Here is a 16,846-nt window from a genome sequence, read left to right on the forward strand (position 1 = left end):
TGTGTGTGTGTGTGTGTGTGTGTGTGTGTGTGTGTGTGTGTGTGTGTGTGTTTATGTGTGTGTGTGTGTGTGTGCGTGCGCGCCCGCACGTGTCAATCCAATCAGAATGACGATAACTTTATTGACTTAACTTTGTGAGGCCTCACTCGAGGTTAACAGAGGTTGGTGGACGCGCATGACAATCAAGAGGAATATACAAATTATTTACAGATTTTTTCATTTCTTTGACATTTTTTATAATTCTTTTAAATTTTTTATTACAAATTGTGTTCCTGATGCTTGTGAGACTTGAGGCCATTAGACACGATGGAAAAGGCAAACTTTTCCAATCCACAATAAGTCGTCCCATCATTTAAAGAACCTTTCGTGGCAAAGGAAAGACAAAACTTGAGATTGTTCAACAGCATTTCACATTTTGGCAGCAATTTTTGAATTTACATTCATCTACTGATGAATCTTGTGTGTGTTTGGGTGAAAGAGATAGAGAGCTGTTGAACCAGGAAACTTAAGCACTATTGTTGGTTCAGTTCCAACATATGCCAGCAATGTACTGTATGTCAGGAGGATTTCCCCACTGCAACAAAGGCATTATACTTTAATCTGTGGGGTTTCCTGTAAGGAAGTACCTTGTAGTTTTCCAGTAACAAAGGTTTCAGACACGTGGTCGGACTTTTTGCCATCAGCAAGTTACAAATGCTATGAAAATGCAATACAACCTGCGGGACTACATTTCCGATTGTGCAAAATTCTATGGAGAGAATTTGTCTCTTCACATGATTGACAAATCTGTAACTGTAAACTGTAAAAGATCTTATAGGAAGAACTCATTTCAGGAGGCACATACAACAAACAAACCCACGGAGCAGATTGATGCTTAACAGCTGTGATGGCGATATCAGGTAAGATTTTTGTCAGGTACTGTCTCCTTCGAGAGAAATGAACGACTCACTCTTTTCTGATGATTGAGTGGGTGAAGAGGAGGCTGATGGCAGATTTAAAAAAAGACATTTGGCAATTGGGTGCTTAAAATATCACAACAATATAATTATTTATTATTGCCTTTAATATAATAATATATAATAATTTTGACCAGACCATTTTTATTTGTTTTGTTGTTTAGAATATTTTGTTGCCTCTAGAACCAAAAGCCAAGTGTTGGTTCTGTTAAATATAGAACAAAGACTTGGTTTTGTGATAGTCACAGTATGTTAACTAGCTTTGGATTAGACATATTGTACTACCATACGACTTCTGAGAGGAAATGTTTTTCTGACCATCCACGCATAAACATTCAGCAGTCCTGGCAGCTGCCTCTTACTTTCTCTCTCCATCTCCTGTCTTCCTCCCTGCATTGCGATTGTGTGGCTGGCAGTTTGGATGAACTCTGACCTTGTGTGAGAAAGAACGCCAAACTGCCGACCGTGAGCGAGAAGCAGAGAGGAAGTGATTAATAACCATGGGAGAGAAAGACAGGAAGACCGAGCGACAGAGAGAAGCTTGATTGTTGTAGCATGAGCTGACGTTTCGGTTATTCATTAGATCTGTGTGTGTGTGTACATGTGTGTGTCTGTGTGTGTGTGTGTTTAATATATTACTGTGCTCACTCGAACTGAAACTAATGGCCTACAGCTTCAGCTTGCTGTATACTTATTAATACTTTGAGTCTTGAGGTTCTTTGACCTTTAAGCAAAACGCAAAGCAAAGCGGCGCTTTTTTTGTTTTGACATTGAACAAATCAATCAAACCACAAAGCAAGCTGAATGTGGTTAATATTTGGGTGCTTGAATGTACAGTCTGACTTTGTCGGCCCCCTTTTCAACTATTTCCTCACTTGTGCACAGTCGCTATAACGTTACTTTAAGTCAACTTGGAGTAGAAACTGATATGTACACAAAGGGAAACGCAAGGTTTGAAACATAAATCATTCCTGGTCGGCAGCAAAATCACCTTTTAAGATTCTTTAGATTTCACCATGCAGTGTGAGCAAAGATGGGGACAGTCAAGGAGATGAAACTGCAGCTTCAATCAGCTTCTTCTTTAAACTTAATGGCGATTTTGCTGCTCGTCACTGTCACCGTGCTTTTAAATTGACAAACGTTGACATTGCCGCATTGTGTCTTTTTGAACATATAGCGTTCTCGAGGATGGAGACAACCAATGCAGGGGAGGTGTGATTGCTGCCATGTGTAGTAACGGCATCTTGGTCATAATTAGCTTCCCGTACAAGAAGCAGAGAGGCCTCCCCCTAATTCTGATTCACATATATTACATATAAGTAAATTCCTATTTACCCACAATCTTCCTTCAACTTCCGCTGTTTATCAACTCCAGCTTTCCCAATCTTTTGCCACAGTCTGTGTTTGATGTCAGCAAACATTTTCTCCAGAAAAGATCAGACAAGCTGTTTGATTTCCCAGAAATGAGATGTGTTGCCAGGAAGTGGAGATGATGTAACATTGTAAACTGTTTAATCTGTCCTCACCTCTTTGGTCCCACTTCAGATGAGTGTCTGATTTCCTGCACCCCTTAACAGGCCGCTGCTTAGGCCACTTTACATGTAAACAAATGAGAGCTGTCGAACATCTTTAGAGCAAACTGTGCTGTCTGCAATTTTGTGTTTGTGCTGAAAAATCAGCACAAACACAAAATAGTGCACATTCTTAACACTCTCTCTCTCTTCCTCTCTCTCTCTTTCAGACACACATACAGTGACTTTTGACCTTACATCCTGTTTATGTGTTGGATTATTACGATACACACTCGTGCGTGCGCGCGTGCGCGCGTGCGTGCGTGCGTGCGTGCGTGCGCGCGTGCGTGCGTGCGTAGTCGGTGCTGAGGATGTTCAGGGTTCTCATCATGATTCGGGATGTTTTGGCTGCTGTGAACACTGAGCTGTGACTCTTGTTTCATGCAGATACACACCTCTTAGATTTATAGACTGCTGATGCTTTTGCCATGTGTTTCCTTCTGCTGGACACACACACACACACACACACACACACAGTAGTATTTTGTCTTTCCCTGTTTGAGAGCAGCAATAACCTGATCCAGTCATGCAGATAAAGACATTAACTTCCTCTGTATGAAGAATAAAATAATGAGACAGCTGTACATAATGATATATCATCACTTCATCACTCCACATTCTATAGACACCATATATCTCCGAAGCCTTTGTCATGGTAGTAGTATTTCAGGTCTATTCTATTTCATGATTAAGTTCATCACACACTACATTACTGTAGAAACATGAGGGCAAATAAGTGAAAGTAGAAAATGTCCATTATACATAGAAATAAGGCCAATCTAAGAGCATTTTGTAATTAAAATGGCCTAATGAAAGATTGGCAAGCTGCTCCTCTCCATTGTGTGTGTGATGTCAGGGAGGGAGGCCCAGTGCTAGTCAAACGTCTGTGCAAGTGTTTTACAGAGTCACAGTAGAGGCTGCTGATTGGACACGCTCAGATACCACTCCCACACGGCTCTCACACACAAAGCAGCTTCCTCCACAGGGATAATAAAGTGATCCGACTCACCTGTTATCCTGTCCATCACACCAGCAGCAGCCAATAAACACACCAGGCCGAGTACAGTAACGACGAGCGTGATGTGAAAGGCTCACCCTCTGTTTCTCACTGTCATGCCCTCACTAAAAGGTTAAAGGTCAGCAACAGCAGTAATGGATGAGACTTTAATCTGCCACTTTTGTAAAGATGTGGAGGCACCGACCATCGTGACTAAAACGCAGCCCCGGCAGAACTTTTAAGCTTGGCTTGGGCGCAATTAGCTCTGAGAGGAACAGAGGGACTGTCCTTGTGTCCTTTGGTTGTAAGGGCGCCCGCACAGTAAGACCGCACACTTCAACATTTTGTTAGGAGATAACCCCCTGAACCTGAGAGATTTAAATGGTTCAAATTCAGATTTAGCCATAAAATACTTCTGTAATCTCAGTGTCATTCAATCATACATATACAGTATACAGCAACTTCAGATAAAATTACAAAAACAACAGAACTACAGGAAGAGATGGAGTCAAATTAATAGGATTGGAGGAAAAACGGAGGAATAAGCTTTACGGTCATTTAGCAGACGCTTTTATCCGAAGCGACTTACATTACCACCCATTACAGAAGGGGGAGCAGTTGAGGGTTCGGTGCCTTGCTCAGGGGCACCTCGGCAGGGACTCGAAACGGCGACTCTCCGGTTTCCAAGCGAAAGCCCTACCGACTTAGCTTCTGCCATTACTGTACACAAATTACACAATTGTTTTCTTTTGCTGTGTCCCTGCAACAAATCAGTGCCCAGAAATGACAACTGACCAATCGGCGGACAGTAAACAGATGAACCGACACTGTAAAAAAGGCAATTGGAAACAGGAAGAGAGGAGAAGAAGAGGTTCCATTAGTCTGATTCAGCTGTTGTATAAAAACAGATGGAAGGAAAACATTTTCCTCTCTTTGATTTCTTGTTTCCTCCCTACATTTCTTCCCTTGTTCTTCGATTTCCTCTCCGTGCTCAGACATGTGGATCTTCGATGTTTTGTCCGGCAGGTTGGTGACTATAAATACTCAGTCAGTCCAACTTTCATTTCCTGTGTCTCTATAAGAGAAATGCCAAAGAAGACGTCCACTTCCCGTGGTTCCATTTCCTCTTCCTGTTGGTGAGAAGTGATATCCTGTTGTCTCTGATCTGTACCCGACCTTCTGAAAGAAAAGGGTTCTGGTAGGAGTTTAATTTGTGGGAACACATCCTTTATTCTCCATTTTGGAAAGTTCTTAATTCCAGATGATGAAAACTTGTAGTCTCCTTTCAAACATGGTTATAAGTTGTGTCCTCCTGCAAGGACACACACCGTACACAATTCCTCCAAGCTGAAAATCTCCCAGTTCTTCTACCTCCATACTAACCTGACTGCATTAAGCATGTTTGGGATTCTCCCTGTTCCAGTTCCTACCAATATCCAACAATCCACAACCAATGTGTGGGAGGATTTTCCACAGGCTACAATCAGCAATGTGATCAATTCAATATGAAGCAGATGTGTTGCATTGCATGAGGCAAATGGTGACACACCAAACTGATCGGTATTTTCATGATGTCTTCTTTTTAGGGAAGCTGTGATTAACAAATGCATGTCTGTATCCCCGATCATTTCAAATCGACTCTATTTCAGTGGACTGATTTGACTTCATGACCTTTGAACATAGTAACACCTTTCAAATTGACAAGAGTTGAATTTGTATTATTGTTCAGTATAATTGTGTAAATGAGTGTCAGAATGCTGCCGTTGGCTCTGTATTTGTGTGTGGAAGTGACCCAGATAGACCTGGAGTGTGTTCAGGTGCTGCATGTCCTATCATGCCTCAGCTCTTCTCAGGTATTTGACATCCACTTTGCCCTGCATGGAAACGAGTGGCTGACTGGTAGGAAGGAATACACATTAAAACAATACCTTACTTAGCTGCCTTAATTTTAAAATACAGTCTATGACAAGGCCATGACCCCTGCAGAAAGAGTTCATACAATTTCACCTGTGTGACCTTTGTCTACTGCCCCCTGATGTGTGACTGTGCGGTGCTGAAAACGCCTCAGTGTTGGCCAGTATTCCTATTGTCACTCGGTGATGTAAAGTGACAACTCCATGTTGTGAAAAAAGTTTTATTTGGAGCTGAGTCCAGGGGACAGGTTGTCCAAACGTACCAGCGGGGAGGTGGATAGTTGTGTCTCTTCATATTTCCGTGTGGTATCAGATTGACAAACAACTGTGACACGTTGAGATGCAATGGGAGTGGCTCCAGGAAAGAATGTTACAATTTACCACCAGCCTGCAACAGATCTTATTTTCAACATGGTGGCACGTTTTTATGAGTCACACTAGCAGCCACGTGACATTAGCAGCCACAAAAACGCAAATGGACGGTATAAAGCAGTGTTTTACAACCGGTGTGCCGCGGCACACTAGTGTGCCATGAGAGATCGTCAGGTGTGCCGTGGGAAATTATCCAACTTCACTTAATTAGTCCATGAGCCGATCCGGTGATCCAGCCCGCGAGACGTACCGTAAGATCGCCAATTTCGGAGCGCGTACTCATGTATGTTTTGTGGTCTTTTTGTTCATGGTCAAATAGTCGACTGGTCAGCATGGAGGATCTTAAAAAACAACTGATTTCCCTCAATGGCGTCAACTAATATGGCGACGACTGAGGAGATCAGCACTTTGCTAACGGGGTGAAGGTGTAGTTTGTAGATTTGTTGACTCATGAGGATCAGTATCTGCCTGTTAATCTGCTCTTAAATTGTATTTACATCGAAGGCTGTGTTATAGTGTCAAAGGTCGGTCAGGGTAATACACTGCTGACTCTTTCACTTTCACTACATGTTTAACTCAACGTCTCTGCTTCCAAGAAACCATTTTAGACCTTTTGTCATTGTTGAGTAACATGTTCACCTTTGACAAGCAAACAGTTAGAGGTATACAGGGAAAGTGGAGCCATTGTTATACTTCCTGAGTGGCTGTTGGTGTTGTGACTCAGCTGGCTCGGTGCTAGATGGCGTCAACAATGCGCACTGCATTATTAACTATTATTCAGAATTAATGATTAGGAGAAACGCTCCAATCCAAGGCTCATCCAGACAGAGGTCACATTTCTGAAAGAAATGTGAGTCAACAGATTATTACTATTATTATTACACCTACACACACACACATCTGATACAGCACAGCATTTGAATGACAAGAAAGACAAGCCAACAATGTTCTTCACTAACCACCTTACATTTTTGCTTTGCTTTTGGTTTACATACGATCAATACTCAGTATACAGCATTGGCCCTGCAGCAGTAAAGTTGTGAATCATTTTCTAATGAGCTTTACAAAGTTGTTATTTAACTAAACTTGACCTTTCATTACTCTGTTGCCATTACAGTCACGTCTCATCAATCTGTTTTCCCCCCGGGATGACATCAAAGAGGAGTTTACTAAACTTTCTGTCACATACATCATTGTTGTGTGTCTCAATCACACAGGGACTTTCAGTGACGTCATAAGAAAGTAGGTGTGTTCGCTGCTGTGGGTCATCTGAGCCAAATCCAAATTCAACAGTCCACCCTCACGCACGCGCGCGCACACACACACACACACACACACACACACACACACACACACACACACACACACACACACACACACACACACAGCCACAATGCTCACATGCACTCAGTATTCCCATTATTTGTTGGTGCTGTGTTGAGATAAAAATGCAAGTAACATAATACATGGATGGAATTTACTGGATTAAGAGGTTTGCAATTTACTCTCCTCTTACTGTGATGTTTTCATGCCTGAATTAATTTATTAACAATCACATAATCTGTCTGTATATCACATTTTATGAATGTGCTCATAAATGCAGTGTCAAATCCCTGTTTGTACAGTAAATGACTTAGTCAAATACTTAATAGCTGTGTGAGTTGGAATTTCGGAGATGGAGAGAGTCATAACTCTGAGCCACACATGGGGAAATTGGATAAACAAAAACAGAACATTACAAGGAAATTGCTCGACAGTGGGTGTTTGTTGTTGACGGATGATAAGCATCAGACTGAATAGCAGGAAAGTACTCATGATAACAAGTGTTCACAAGGCCTTCAAAGTCTTTAATTTATCCTAAGGTGCTCCACCAGTTAACTATATATGCCTTTGTTTATAAAGACATGACATAAGATAAAAAGTTTGTTTTAAAATTCCTTATTTTTGGACAAATCTGCACACTTTTGAAACTGTCAGAGCCCAGCCTGATATCAAACGCTCCCCTGTTGTTGTTATGTTATCTATTTCAAATTCCTATTTCTTAGCACAGGACGACGTCTTCCTGGTTGCCTGTCCGTCAAATAAATTCTGTCAGGGTTTGGTTACCCTGAACGACCTGAACAGAACCTGTTGCACATCAAAGTTTGCATGTGGTCTGTTTCTATTTTAGTCCTTTATGAAAACAGGAGGCCAGTGATAGGTTCCACCAGTTCTGTCACCAAAATGAAACTAAAAGTCAGATTACAGGTTAAGTGTGCGCAAACTGCTCACACATTCTTGAGGTTTCTAATGAACCTGCCAGTATGAGTGATAAGGGAAGGACAATCTATTAATAATAATAATGATAATAAATTGTATTTCTTATAGGCTTGTACATACAGTCAAGACAGGGACAAAAGCACATACAGCACAGGCAATAAGACGATTAAAAGGAGTAAATACCTGAACTAACAGAGAAAAAAACAAAATGTGAGAAATGAAACTGGTGGTGTTCATGGAAGAGCTGGAGAATGTGTAGAATAGAATAGCGTGGACCGGGATGTGTGACCCTATTGCAGGTTCAACCTTCAATAACCTGAGGGGAACCGCATGTGTGGATAAATGTCCAGAGAGACGCTTTATTGTGAACTGGTGTGTATGGGTGTGTGTAATCATCCCATGGGTTTCCAGGGCTGGAAATGAAAGTGCAGGTATGTTTGGAATGTGAGTGACACAGCAGGTGACAGAACAGAGTTTCTCTTTTATAATATGTACAGGTCATAAAGACATAAAGAACACCGGTGCGATGGAGATGTGCAGATGTGGTTGGTCGGTGACATCATACTTTATTCAAAATTCAGTAAAAGGGGACACAGATAAGCACCTTATCTGGAGGTGAGTCAAAATGTGATGTTAAACTGTACACTTATACTGTTCGCCAGTCAACCTGTCTAATCTCTCTCTCTCTGCCTTCCCTCTCTTTATATCTCTATATCTCTCTCCCCCCCCTCTTTCTGTCACCTCTCATTTGTCTCTGAAACAATGGCACAGTTACATAACCACATTTTTGGCATTTTTTCCCCCTTAACATCTGTTTTGGTGGTGCAGCTTTTGAACCTTTATGCCTGACATGTTTTGCTGTTTTCGCAGCCTTGCAGGCTTTAGACTCCAAAGGGTTAATACCGTTTGATTTTGTTTTCGGATCCTGTATTGACTCTAAATTCACCAGTGGGTTGTACATACAATCAGTCCACAAACCTTTTAACTAGTAAAGTGTCATCATTTCAGATGTGGAAGATTTTTCGGGGCCAACTGTGTTAGATATTAGGCTCAAAATGTATCAATCCACTCTCTTATGATCAACAATTTTGCACAAGTTGGGTTAGAGCCATCAGGTAGTGAGAGAGTAGCTAGGTCAAAGTTCACTCAACCAGAAAAACTTGTGCATTTCCTGCTGGCTTTGCGCCAAAACACACACACGCGCACACACACACACACACACACACACACACACACACACACACACACACACACACACACACACACACACAGAGGACATGCTTTCAGTTTCATTGCTTGTGGCAGCGAGGACAAAAACCCAGTGAGCCTGAGTTGCGGCTCACAAGCTGTGTTAGTTCATTATAAACCCACTAACACAGGAAGCTCCAGTCTCCAGCTCAGGATTCAATCCCATGAAAGAATAAAATCAGTCCGATCCACTTCAAATCTGAGTCCTTCTTTTTCACATGGATGGATGCTGTTTCTCAAAAGAGAATTGATAAGTTCTGAGCCCACCAGCTGTGGCCTTATAAATGATTCAGTTGTAGATCCTTAATTTTAAATAACATGTGATTTTACCGACCAGCCATACCTGCACATCTCCAGCGCACCGGTTGCTTTATGTCTGTATTACAGTTTAAAAAAGACTGTGGATTGTGTTGTTTTTGTGTCACTGGTGGACCTGCCTGTCACCTGTGTGTCACTCACATTTCAAACATACCTGCACTTTAGTTTCCAGCTCTGGAAACCACACAAAGGGGAGGGAGGGAGAAAAACAAAAGCAGCAAACATGATGAATGACAGGAAGGAATCTGTTGAATCTCTTTTCCTGCTCACAGAGCCACCAACTGTCAACAAGAAAAAACACATTGCCCAATGCCGAATTTTGCAGATGGTGATTCAAAATGATATCTACTGATGAACAAAATACTTTAAATCCTGCCTCTGTCCGCACATTAATATGAATCACCAGTTCCAGATAAGAGTTTGGATTTGGGTTTAACTGCACTTGTTGAAAGTCACCACCAAAATCATGATTGCAGAGGAGAAAGTGTGTGATGTAGGTGAAACTCAACATTAATTTACACAGATATATTATGGAACAGATTCTATAGATTGCTGTACATTTTGAAATCACTCTGTGTAAGTATGTGGCAAATCACATGGAAGTATTCATAGCATTTCTCATTTGTTGAACATGCCACAGTACTTTATATACAGTAAAAGGTTGACTTTTATGTCTTTATTTTTAAGAAAGAATCTCAGGCAATATGCTAGAAAGGGTTTTTGGTCATTTTAGCACATTTGGATGTGAAATAAATGTGTGTTGGTGTGAAAGACAGCGGGAGAAACTCAACACAGTACTGCGAAATGCAAGTATGCAAAAACCACCGATAACAGTAACTCTGTTCTGAGATAAAGAAACGATTAGCCAACTGCTGCCACAGAAGAATGCAAACTGCAAGCCTGTGTGTGTGTGTGTGCGTGGGTGTGTGGGTGCGCTCGTGCACATGTCCACGTTATGCTCTGTACAAACAATAACACCAGTCCATACACAAGTACCAGTGACAACACGCAGAAATACAGCAACTAGTATCAATAAATACACAACACCAAAAATAGCACTGACAAGTTTCTATTACTACTAATAATACAACTATTGAAAAAAAACAATATCACTAATAGTATTTTGGAAGGAGCACTCGTTTAGTTTAGAAATACTAGTAAGTATACTGCTTATACTAATACAGAATGCTTATACAAAAATCTTAAAAATACTACTAAACCTTACCAATGCTACACTGACACAATCACCAATAATGAAAAAAATGCAATTACAAACAAACCTAAACATACCATGACAACCACAAAGTACTAATAATAGGTGTACTAATACAACAGCTTCTACACTTTACAAATACTTATTTTGTTTATCTTACATTATGAGAAGTTTGACATGAATGCTAAAGCTATCTAATATCTCCATCTAGGGGCCGTGAGCAGAAAGTCTGCTGTCAGTGAGCAACTCTGAAGTCTCAACTTGGCAAGAAAATGAATTAGGTAATTCTTCCAAACTTAATTGTAGAACGTTTTTGATATTTACATTAAATATAATATAACAAAATTAAACATTTTAGAAAATAAATAGTTACAAAATAAAAGGGTTTGTAAAAACCTAAGATTTATTTTATATGTTAAACATATATATTTGTATGTAGATTGAGCAACTTGGGACAGTTTACTGGTAAATGACTGCATGTGTATTGTATCATTCTTTATTCAATCACAGAGATCATCTGTTTATTTTTTCTAAGAAGCCCATTGGTCAGTTTGTGTCTGGTAAGTGACTGATCATTGGTTGACCAACACGTCTGCCATGACCTGCAGGGAGAAAAAAAACGTCTGCCTGTCAAATCTGACAAGAAGGCATCTAGCACAAACAAGCTGCAACACCGTGCAACCGAGTACAACAGGAGGACAACAACGTGCAGCTACAGGCAACAAACTGACAACAGGTGGCGCGCTAGATCTGCAGCGGGATGGGATCCAGCAGCTCCAGAGAGGACAACATCCCCAACAGCCGGGAGCTCATGCTGGAAACTGGCTGTAAGTCAACATTTTGGAATTCTTGAGGTCCGATCAGAAACCAGCTTGTGAAGGAAAACTTCCAATTGATTAGTATAAGGAGCATAAAACTACTAAAAAACTACCACTAATACTTCAGACACTAAGATCCCTTGAAAGGTTGTCTTAGGTCTCGTAGTAAATACTAAAACAATAGAATAACAATATACCATAGAAATTAAATAAGAAAATATCAATAATAAAAACATGTCTTCGTGAATATTCGTGTAGTGTTCCTTTGTGTGTGTGTGTGTGTGTGTGTGTGTGTGTGTGTGTGTGTCTGTGTGTGTGTGTGTGTGTGTGTGTGTGTGTGTGTGTGTGTGTGTGTGTGTGTGTGTGTGTGTGTGTGTGTGTGATGTTATCATTAAGATGCAGTTATTTCTCAGCGGGTGTGAGCGACTGATAGCAGCTCTGTGAACCCTCACACACATGATGTTGATTTTACACTGAGACAGAGGCTGATCATAACACAAGTGCCACCACAACGAATGTATTGATCAGGAATCAATCAATCTATCCCTCTCTCTCTCTCTCTCTCTCTCTCTCTCTCCCCCCCCACCCTCTTTCTCTCTCTCTCTCTCTCTCTCTCTCTCTCTCACTCTGTCTCTCAGTCTCTTACTCCCACCTCCTCCGTCTGCATGAGAGGTTTGAGTTTCTGGACAAAGACCAGAGAGGACATCTCAGGCAAGGACAATAATCCAGGTTTATTAGGCTACAGTAAAGCTGTTTGGGGGAGAAAATAGATAGTTTGAGCTCTTTTCGTTGTCTCTCCTCTTCTCCCTGGCAGACCTCAGGACTTTGCAGAGTTGAAGCAGTTGGCTGTGAATCCCATTGGAGACAGAATCATCGGAGCTTTCTTCTCCCCGGGGTAAACCGGCCTTCACACGTTCACCATTTCCATGCTTCAGAATTTTTTTTAATTCACGCTGGTTAATACAAACTACCTCATCACATTTCTCTCTCTCTCTCTCTCTCTCTCTCTCTCTCTCTCTCTCTCTCTCTCTCTCTGCCCCTCTGCAGACAGGAGACGGTAGACTTCCCTGCCTTCGTCCGTTTTCTGGCTCATTTCCGTCCCACAGACATCAGAGATCAGACTCAGCCAGAGCCAATAAACAGCAGCACCCGGAAACTAAAATGTCATTTTTTTTAGATTTACAAACATCATCTCAGCATCTCAACATCTTTGTGGTTATTCCTTCCTCATAGTAAATCAACTCCAAACTGCTTCTGTGTCCCCAGTGGCCTTCCAGCTGTACGACCAGGACAGAGACGGAGAGATTTCCAGAGCCGAGCTGCTGCAGGTCCCTTTCTCTCTATTTTTTTCTTATTTATAATGATTTATCTGATCTCCTTGTAAAGTGATGTGACTGACAGGTTCTGCATGCCATGATGGGTACGGAGGTGACGGAGGAGCAGCTGGAGAGCATAGCTGAGCGTGCCATACAGGAAGCAGACCTGGACAGAGATGACACCATCTCCTTTGATGAGTTCAGGAAGGTGGGCGGAGCCTAAAATGTGTTTATGGATTGACATGTGTTCACACATAATAATGAATGTGGCGATAATTCCTTTTCCTTTACTGTTCTCAGTCACTGGAGAAAGTGAACATCGATCAGAAGATGAGCATTCGCTTCCGGAGATAAAGACGCCAAACAGACGTATCTATCTATCTATCTTTCCCTAATCCTATCTAGATAGATAGATAGATAGATAGATAGATAGATAGATAGATAGACATTGAATAACTGTCTTCCAAATCAAATCATCATTGGAGAGGAAATAACAGGCCACTGTTGACATGGTTGCCGAGGCCAGGACTTACAATAGTACAATAGCAGGAAATGATTACAGAAAAGGCATCCACCCTTCTACACTCTGATATAAAAAGGTGTTTGCTCTAAGAATAACTCAGTGTATGTATTCACTTTGACTTGTGATGCATCACTCGTGTATGATTGAATAAAAGAAGAAGCCTCTCTACTCCGTCTCAGTTAATTGATAATTGGAAACTTCAGAGGAGGAGAGAGGAGCTCAGTGCCTCATAGGAAGTCCCCCAGCTGCTAACCTCTAACCCCGGCCCTAACTATAAGCTTTATCAAAGAAGAAAGCTTTAAGCCTACTCTTAAATGTATCTGTCTCTCTCTCTATCGCTCTCTCTCACACACACACACGCACAGTGAACACTGACAAAGGTTCTGGTGTCACAGGTTTATTTCTTTACAGTTTGTACATATTCGGTCGTCCTGTCACCGTAATGAAAGGACACAATTACTGATATAAAAATTGTACACAGCAAACGTTAGTGTCGTTAGTCATCCTCCGTGTGACAGAGCGATCCGGAGCTCCCTCCTCTTGCTCTATTTTTTCTTCTGAGGCAGGGAGGCATAGAGCAACCAGTACACAGAGTAACATGTAACTGAGGAGACACACACAAGAAATGTCTGATTCTAGGAAAAAACATTTAAAAAGTCTGCCACAGAAGGCCATTTTTGAGTGAGTTTGAACATAGTAGGAAAATAATGAAACATTCTACAAAATATATTAATTAAAAGAAAATATATATATATATGTATATAAAATTCTAAGTGACCTTTGTGACCTTTTGGTGAGTCTGTATTTTATATATTGAGTGAGTACCTGCTAGAGTTAGCGTCATGGTCGCTCGGTATAGCACGACATCACCAATTCCTCCTTTGATGTGGACGGGCAACCCATTGTCCTCCTGTAACCATGTTAAACACAAAGGTTACAAAAATACAAAAATGGTGGTCTTTTAATTTATTTGAAAATTGTCATCAACTTGAAATAGTAGAAGTAGAGAACTCAAACAATTCAGGTGGTGAAAAACAGAAGCATAATACAGCAAAAAAATTTTAATAAAAGCTGTTTCTTTACAGATCTGCCACCATAGACAGGATACATTTGTGATAAATCAATATCAGCTGATAATATCAGTCTTGCTGACACATTGGAAGGGTTTAGATGTTTAGCTCCACCATTTGTAAAACTAAAATGGCTGTGGGCATTTGGAGCTGTCATGAACACGCCAGCCACTAGAGGGCGCTTAGCATCAGAGTCACATTCCCTGGTCACAGTTGTGTTACCTGAAAACGTTTTTGGGCCTCGGGAACTTTGTTCCTCAGCTGTCGGGCGGAGCTACTGAAGGCTCTGCTGGCCAACAATGGAATTCTCTGCAAAAACACAAACCTGTGAGGCCTTGGACAAACGCTAAATCCCATCATTTGGATAAAACATATTAATCAAAAGAAAAAAATCGTAATCGAGGTTGTATTTAAAGGCTGATTTAGTGAAAGTGTGACTGGCCAGAAGCAGAAGGGAAAGTGGCCAATGCGTCTCCTGGGCTGTTTCTCTTTTCCTGTTTTCAGACGCACTTAGCTCACAACAGCTGTTGGTGTTTGGTGTTTTGCTGGTTTATGATCTCTATGGGGAAGTGAGATCCAGCCTGTTGCTCTGTTCACACAGGACTATTATTATATATATATAATCAGATTATAATCAGGGGACCTCGTGATGTTTCTGGAGGCCATCTGTTATCTGTAATCCAATGAATATCCCCCCTGAGTTGGAGTATTTAAATGGGATTTTGAGCATTTTCTGTTCAAATTCTTACATCTCTGTGGCAGCATGGAAGCTCATTTGGAGACACAGAAATTCAAAACTAAATTTAATTATATATTTTTAAGTTCTGATGATGATATATGTCACCAGTTATAAAGAATTCAGTCTATTAAAAGTATTCTGTGATATGTGTAAGTGTGGAAACAATTTCAAACTTTTGAATAATCTAGACATAATTGGCACATTGTCTGGCTTCTGAGAATTTTTTTCTTATTTTCCAAACATTCTTGTCTTGTGTCACAACTTTGAATTGTAAACAACGCTGAATAGATAAATCAGATTAAACGAAAAGCATAACGTCACATCGGTCGTCTGTCTCTTTAAGAAACGTGTGAGTCCTTTTAATGATCCAACAAGGTCACTTTGGGTAACTGACGCTAACTGACAGCTGAGACAGCCAATGACAGCCTCTCAAAGTCACCCTGCAACCAATCAGAAGGTGGAAGACGGTGTGGGCCCAGCCCCCTGTGTGTGTGTGTGTGTGTGTGTGTGTGTGTGTGTGTGTGTGTGTGTGTGTGAGAGAGAGAGAAAGTGTACTGAGAGAGTGTATGAACTGAGGTGTAGGACGTGACTAATGAGATTTGTGAATTATTTCTGTGATTTATTTCTGGTGATAATAACTAAAACCAAACCACTGCAGCTTCCAACTCGGCGTCTCCTCTAAAAACTTAACACAACATAAATTCTGACCACTCAAAGTCAAAGTTTCTATCAATATAATCAAGCGGATTAATGTACACAATGATTGATAAGTTATGATACCGTCATGGAAGGCTGTGCTGCTATTTCTTATCTGTGTATAATAATAATAATAAAGTAAAACAAACAAATTACCATGCAGCTTTTGAAATAGTGAATAAAAATGTAGTCAATAGTAAAATCACAACAATGACTTTAGACTCAGGAGGGTTAAATATAAGAGCTTAGCCTTCAGTAGGTCATCTGAGGTGACCTGTGCTGTATATATAGACGCTAATATTCTTATAACAGCATGACCGCCACAGCAGAGGTTTGATCAGCAAATCAGACATGAAGTGACAGATAAACACAGGAAAACAACCTCACACAGCACAAAGGTCAGGCCTGCCTGGCCTTCCCTCGTCTTCCCCCCCTCATTAATATTCTTCCTGTTCTGCACCTGATCTGTGTCCTTCGTCTCCTGAAATCTGTCCACGACATTCAAAGAGCTGAGACGCAATTTAGCTCGGAGAAAAGTAGAGAGAGAGAGAGAGAGAGAGAGAGAGAAAAATAATACTTGTAGTTACCAGGAGGCGATTCATGTCTGTGTCTGTGTGTGTCGAGCTGCAGGTTTCACTTCACCCTCACTTCACCCTCACAAGTACACACACACACACACACACAGGCAGGCTGGCACGTATCAGTTTTTTGAAGTCATGCCAAACTATGGTTCGCTGCAGAGGCCAAACTATCTACACTCACAAACACACAGTAATCCAACAGCTGCTGCTCTACTGACTCTACGTGTTCAGACTTTTTTTTTAAATAAAACATAGA

At 41.0% G+C, this 16,846-nt stretch overlaps 2 protein-coding genes across 4 annotated transcripts; one reads left to right on the forward strand and one right to left on the reverse strand.

The window, feature by feature from the left end:
• The first annotated feature begins 735 nt into the window (after positions 1–735).
• Positions 736–13,672, forward strand: chp2 (calcineurin-like EF-hand protein 2). Of its 3 annotated transcripts, none has more exons than XM_076146047.1 (8): positions 736–899; positions 11,383–11,674; positions 12,304–12,376; positions 12,480–12,560; positions 12,713–12,828; positions 12,932–12,993; positions 13,067–13,189; positions 13,282–13,672. In XM_076146047.1, exons 2-8 carry the CDS (start codon positions 11,608–11,610, stop codon positions 13,333–13,335), a joined length of 576 nt encoding a protein of 191 aa, XP_076002162.1. In that variant the 5' UTR covers positions 736–899; positions 11,383–11,607; the 3' UTR covers positions 13,336–13,672. The 3 variants fall into 3 exon arrangements, with proteins under 3 accessions (XP_076002162.1, XP_076002167.1, XP_076002175.1); XM_076146052.1 differs by having other exon boundaries at positions 11,456–11,674; XM_076146060.1 differs by lacking the exon at positions 736–899 and adding an exon at positions 11,113–11,128 and having other exon boundaries at positions 11,456–11,674.
• Positions 13,673–13,885: 213 nt separating this feature from the next.
• Positions 13,886–16,733, reverse strand: cox7a1 (cytochrome c oxidase subunit 7A1). Its single transcript, XM_076146072.1, has 4 exons — positions 16,597–16,733; positions 14,797–14,883; positions 14,330–14,414; positions 13,886–14,108 (listed from the first exon to the last, which is right to left on the reverse strand). Exons 1-4 carry the CDS (start codon positions 16,609–16,611, stop codon positions 14,050–14,052), a joined length of 246 nt encoding a protein of 81 aa, XP_076002187.1. The 5' UTR covers positions 16,612–16,733; the 3' UTR covers positions 13,886–14,049.
• Between the last annotated feature and the right edge of the window lie 113 nt (positions 16,734–16,846).

The sequence above is a fragment of the Genypterus blacodes genome, unplaced genomic scaffold (genome assembly GCF_046128005.1).
Source record: "Genypterus blacodes isolate CSIRO-AG114 ecotype Tasmania unplaced genomic scaffold, CSIRO-AGI_Gbla_v1 ptg000003l_1, whole genome shotgun sequence".
In the NCBI taxonomy this organism is placed as follows: domain Eukaryota; kingdom Metazoa; phylum Chordata; class Actinopteri; order Ophidiiformes; family Ophidiidae; genus Genypterus; species Genypterus blacodes.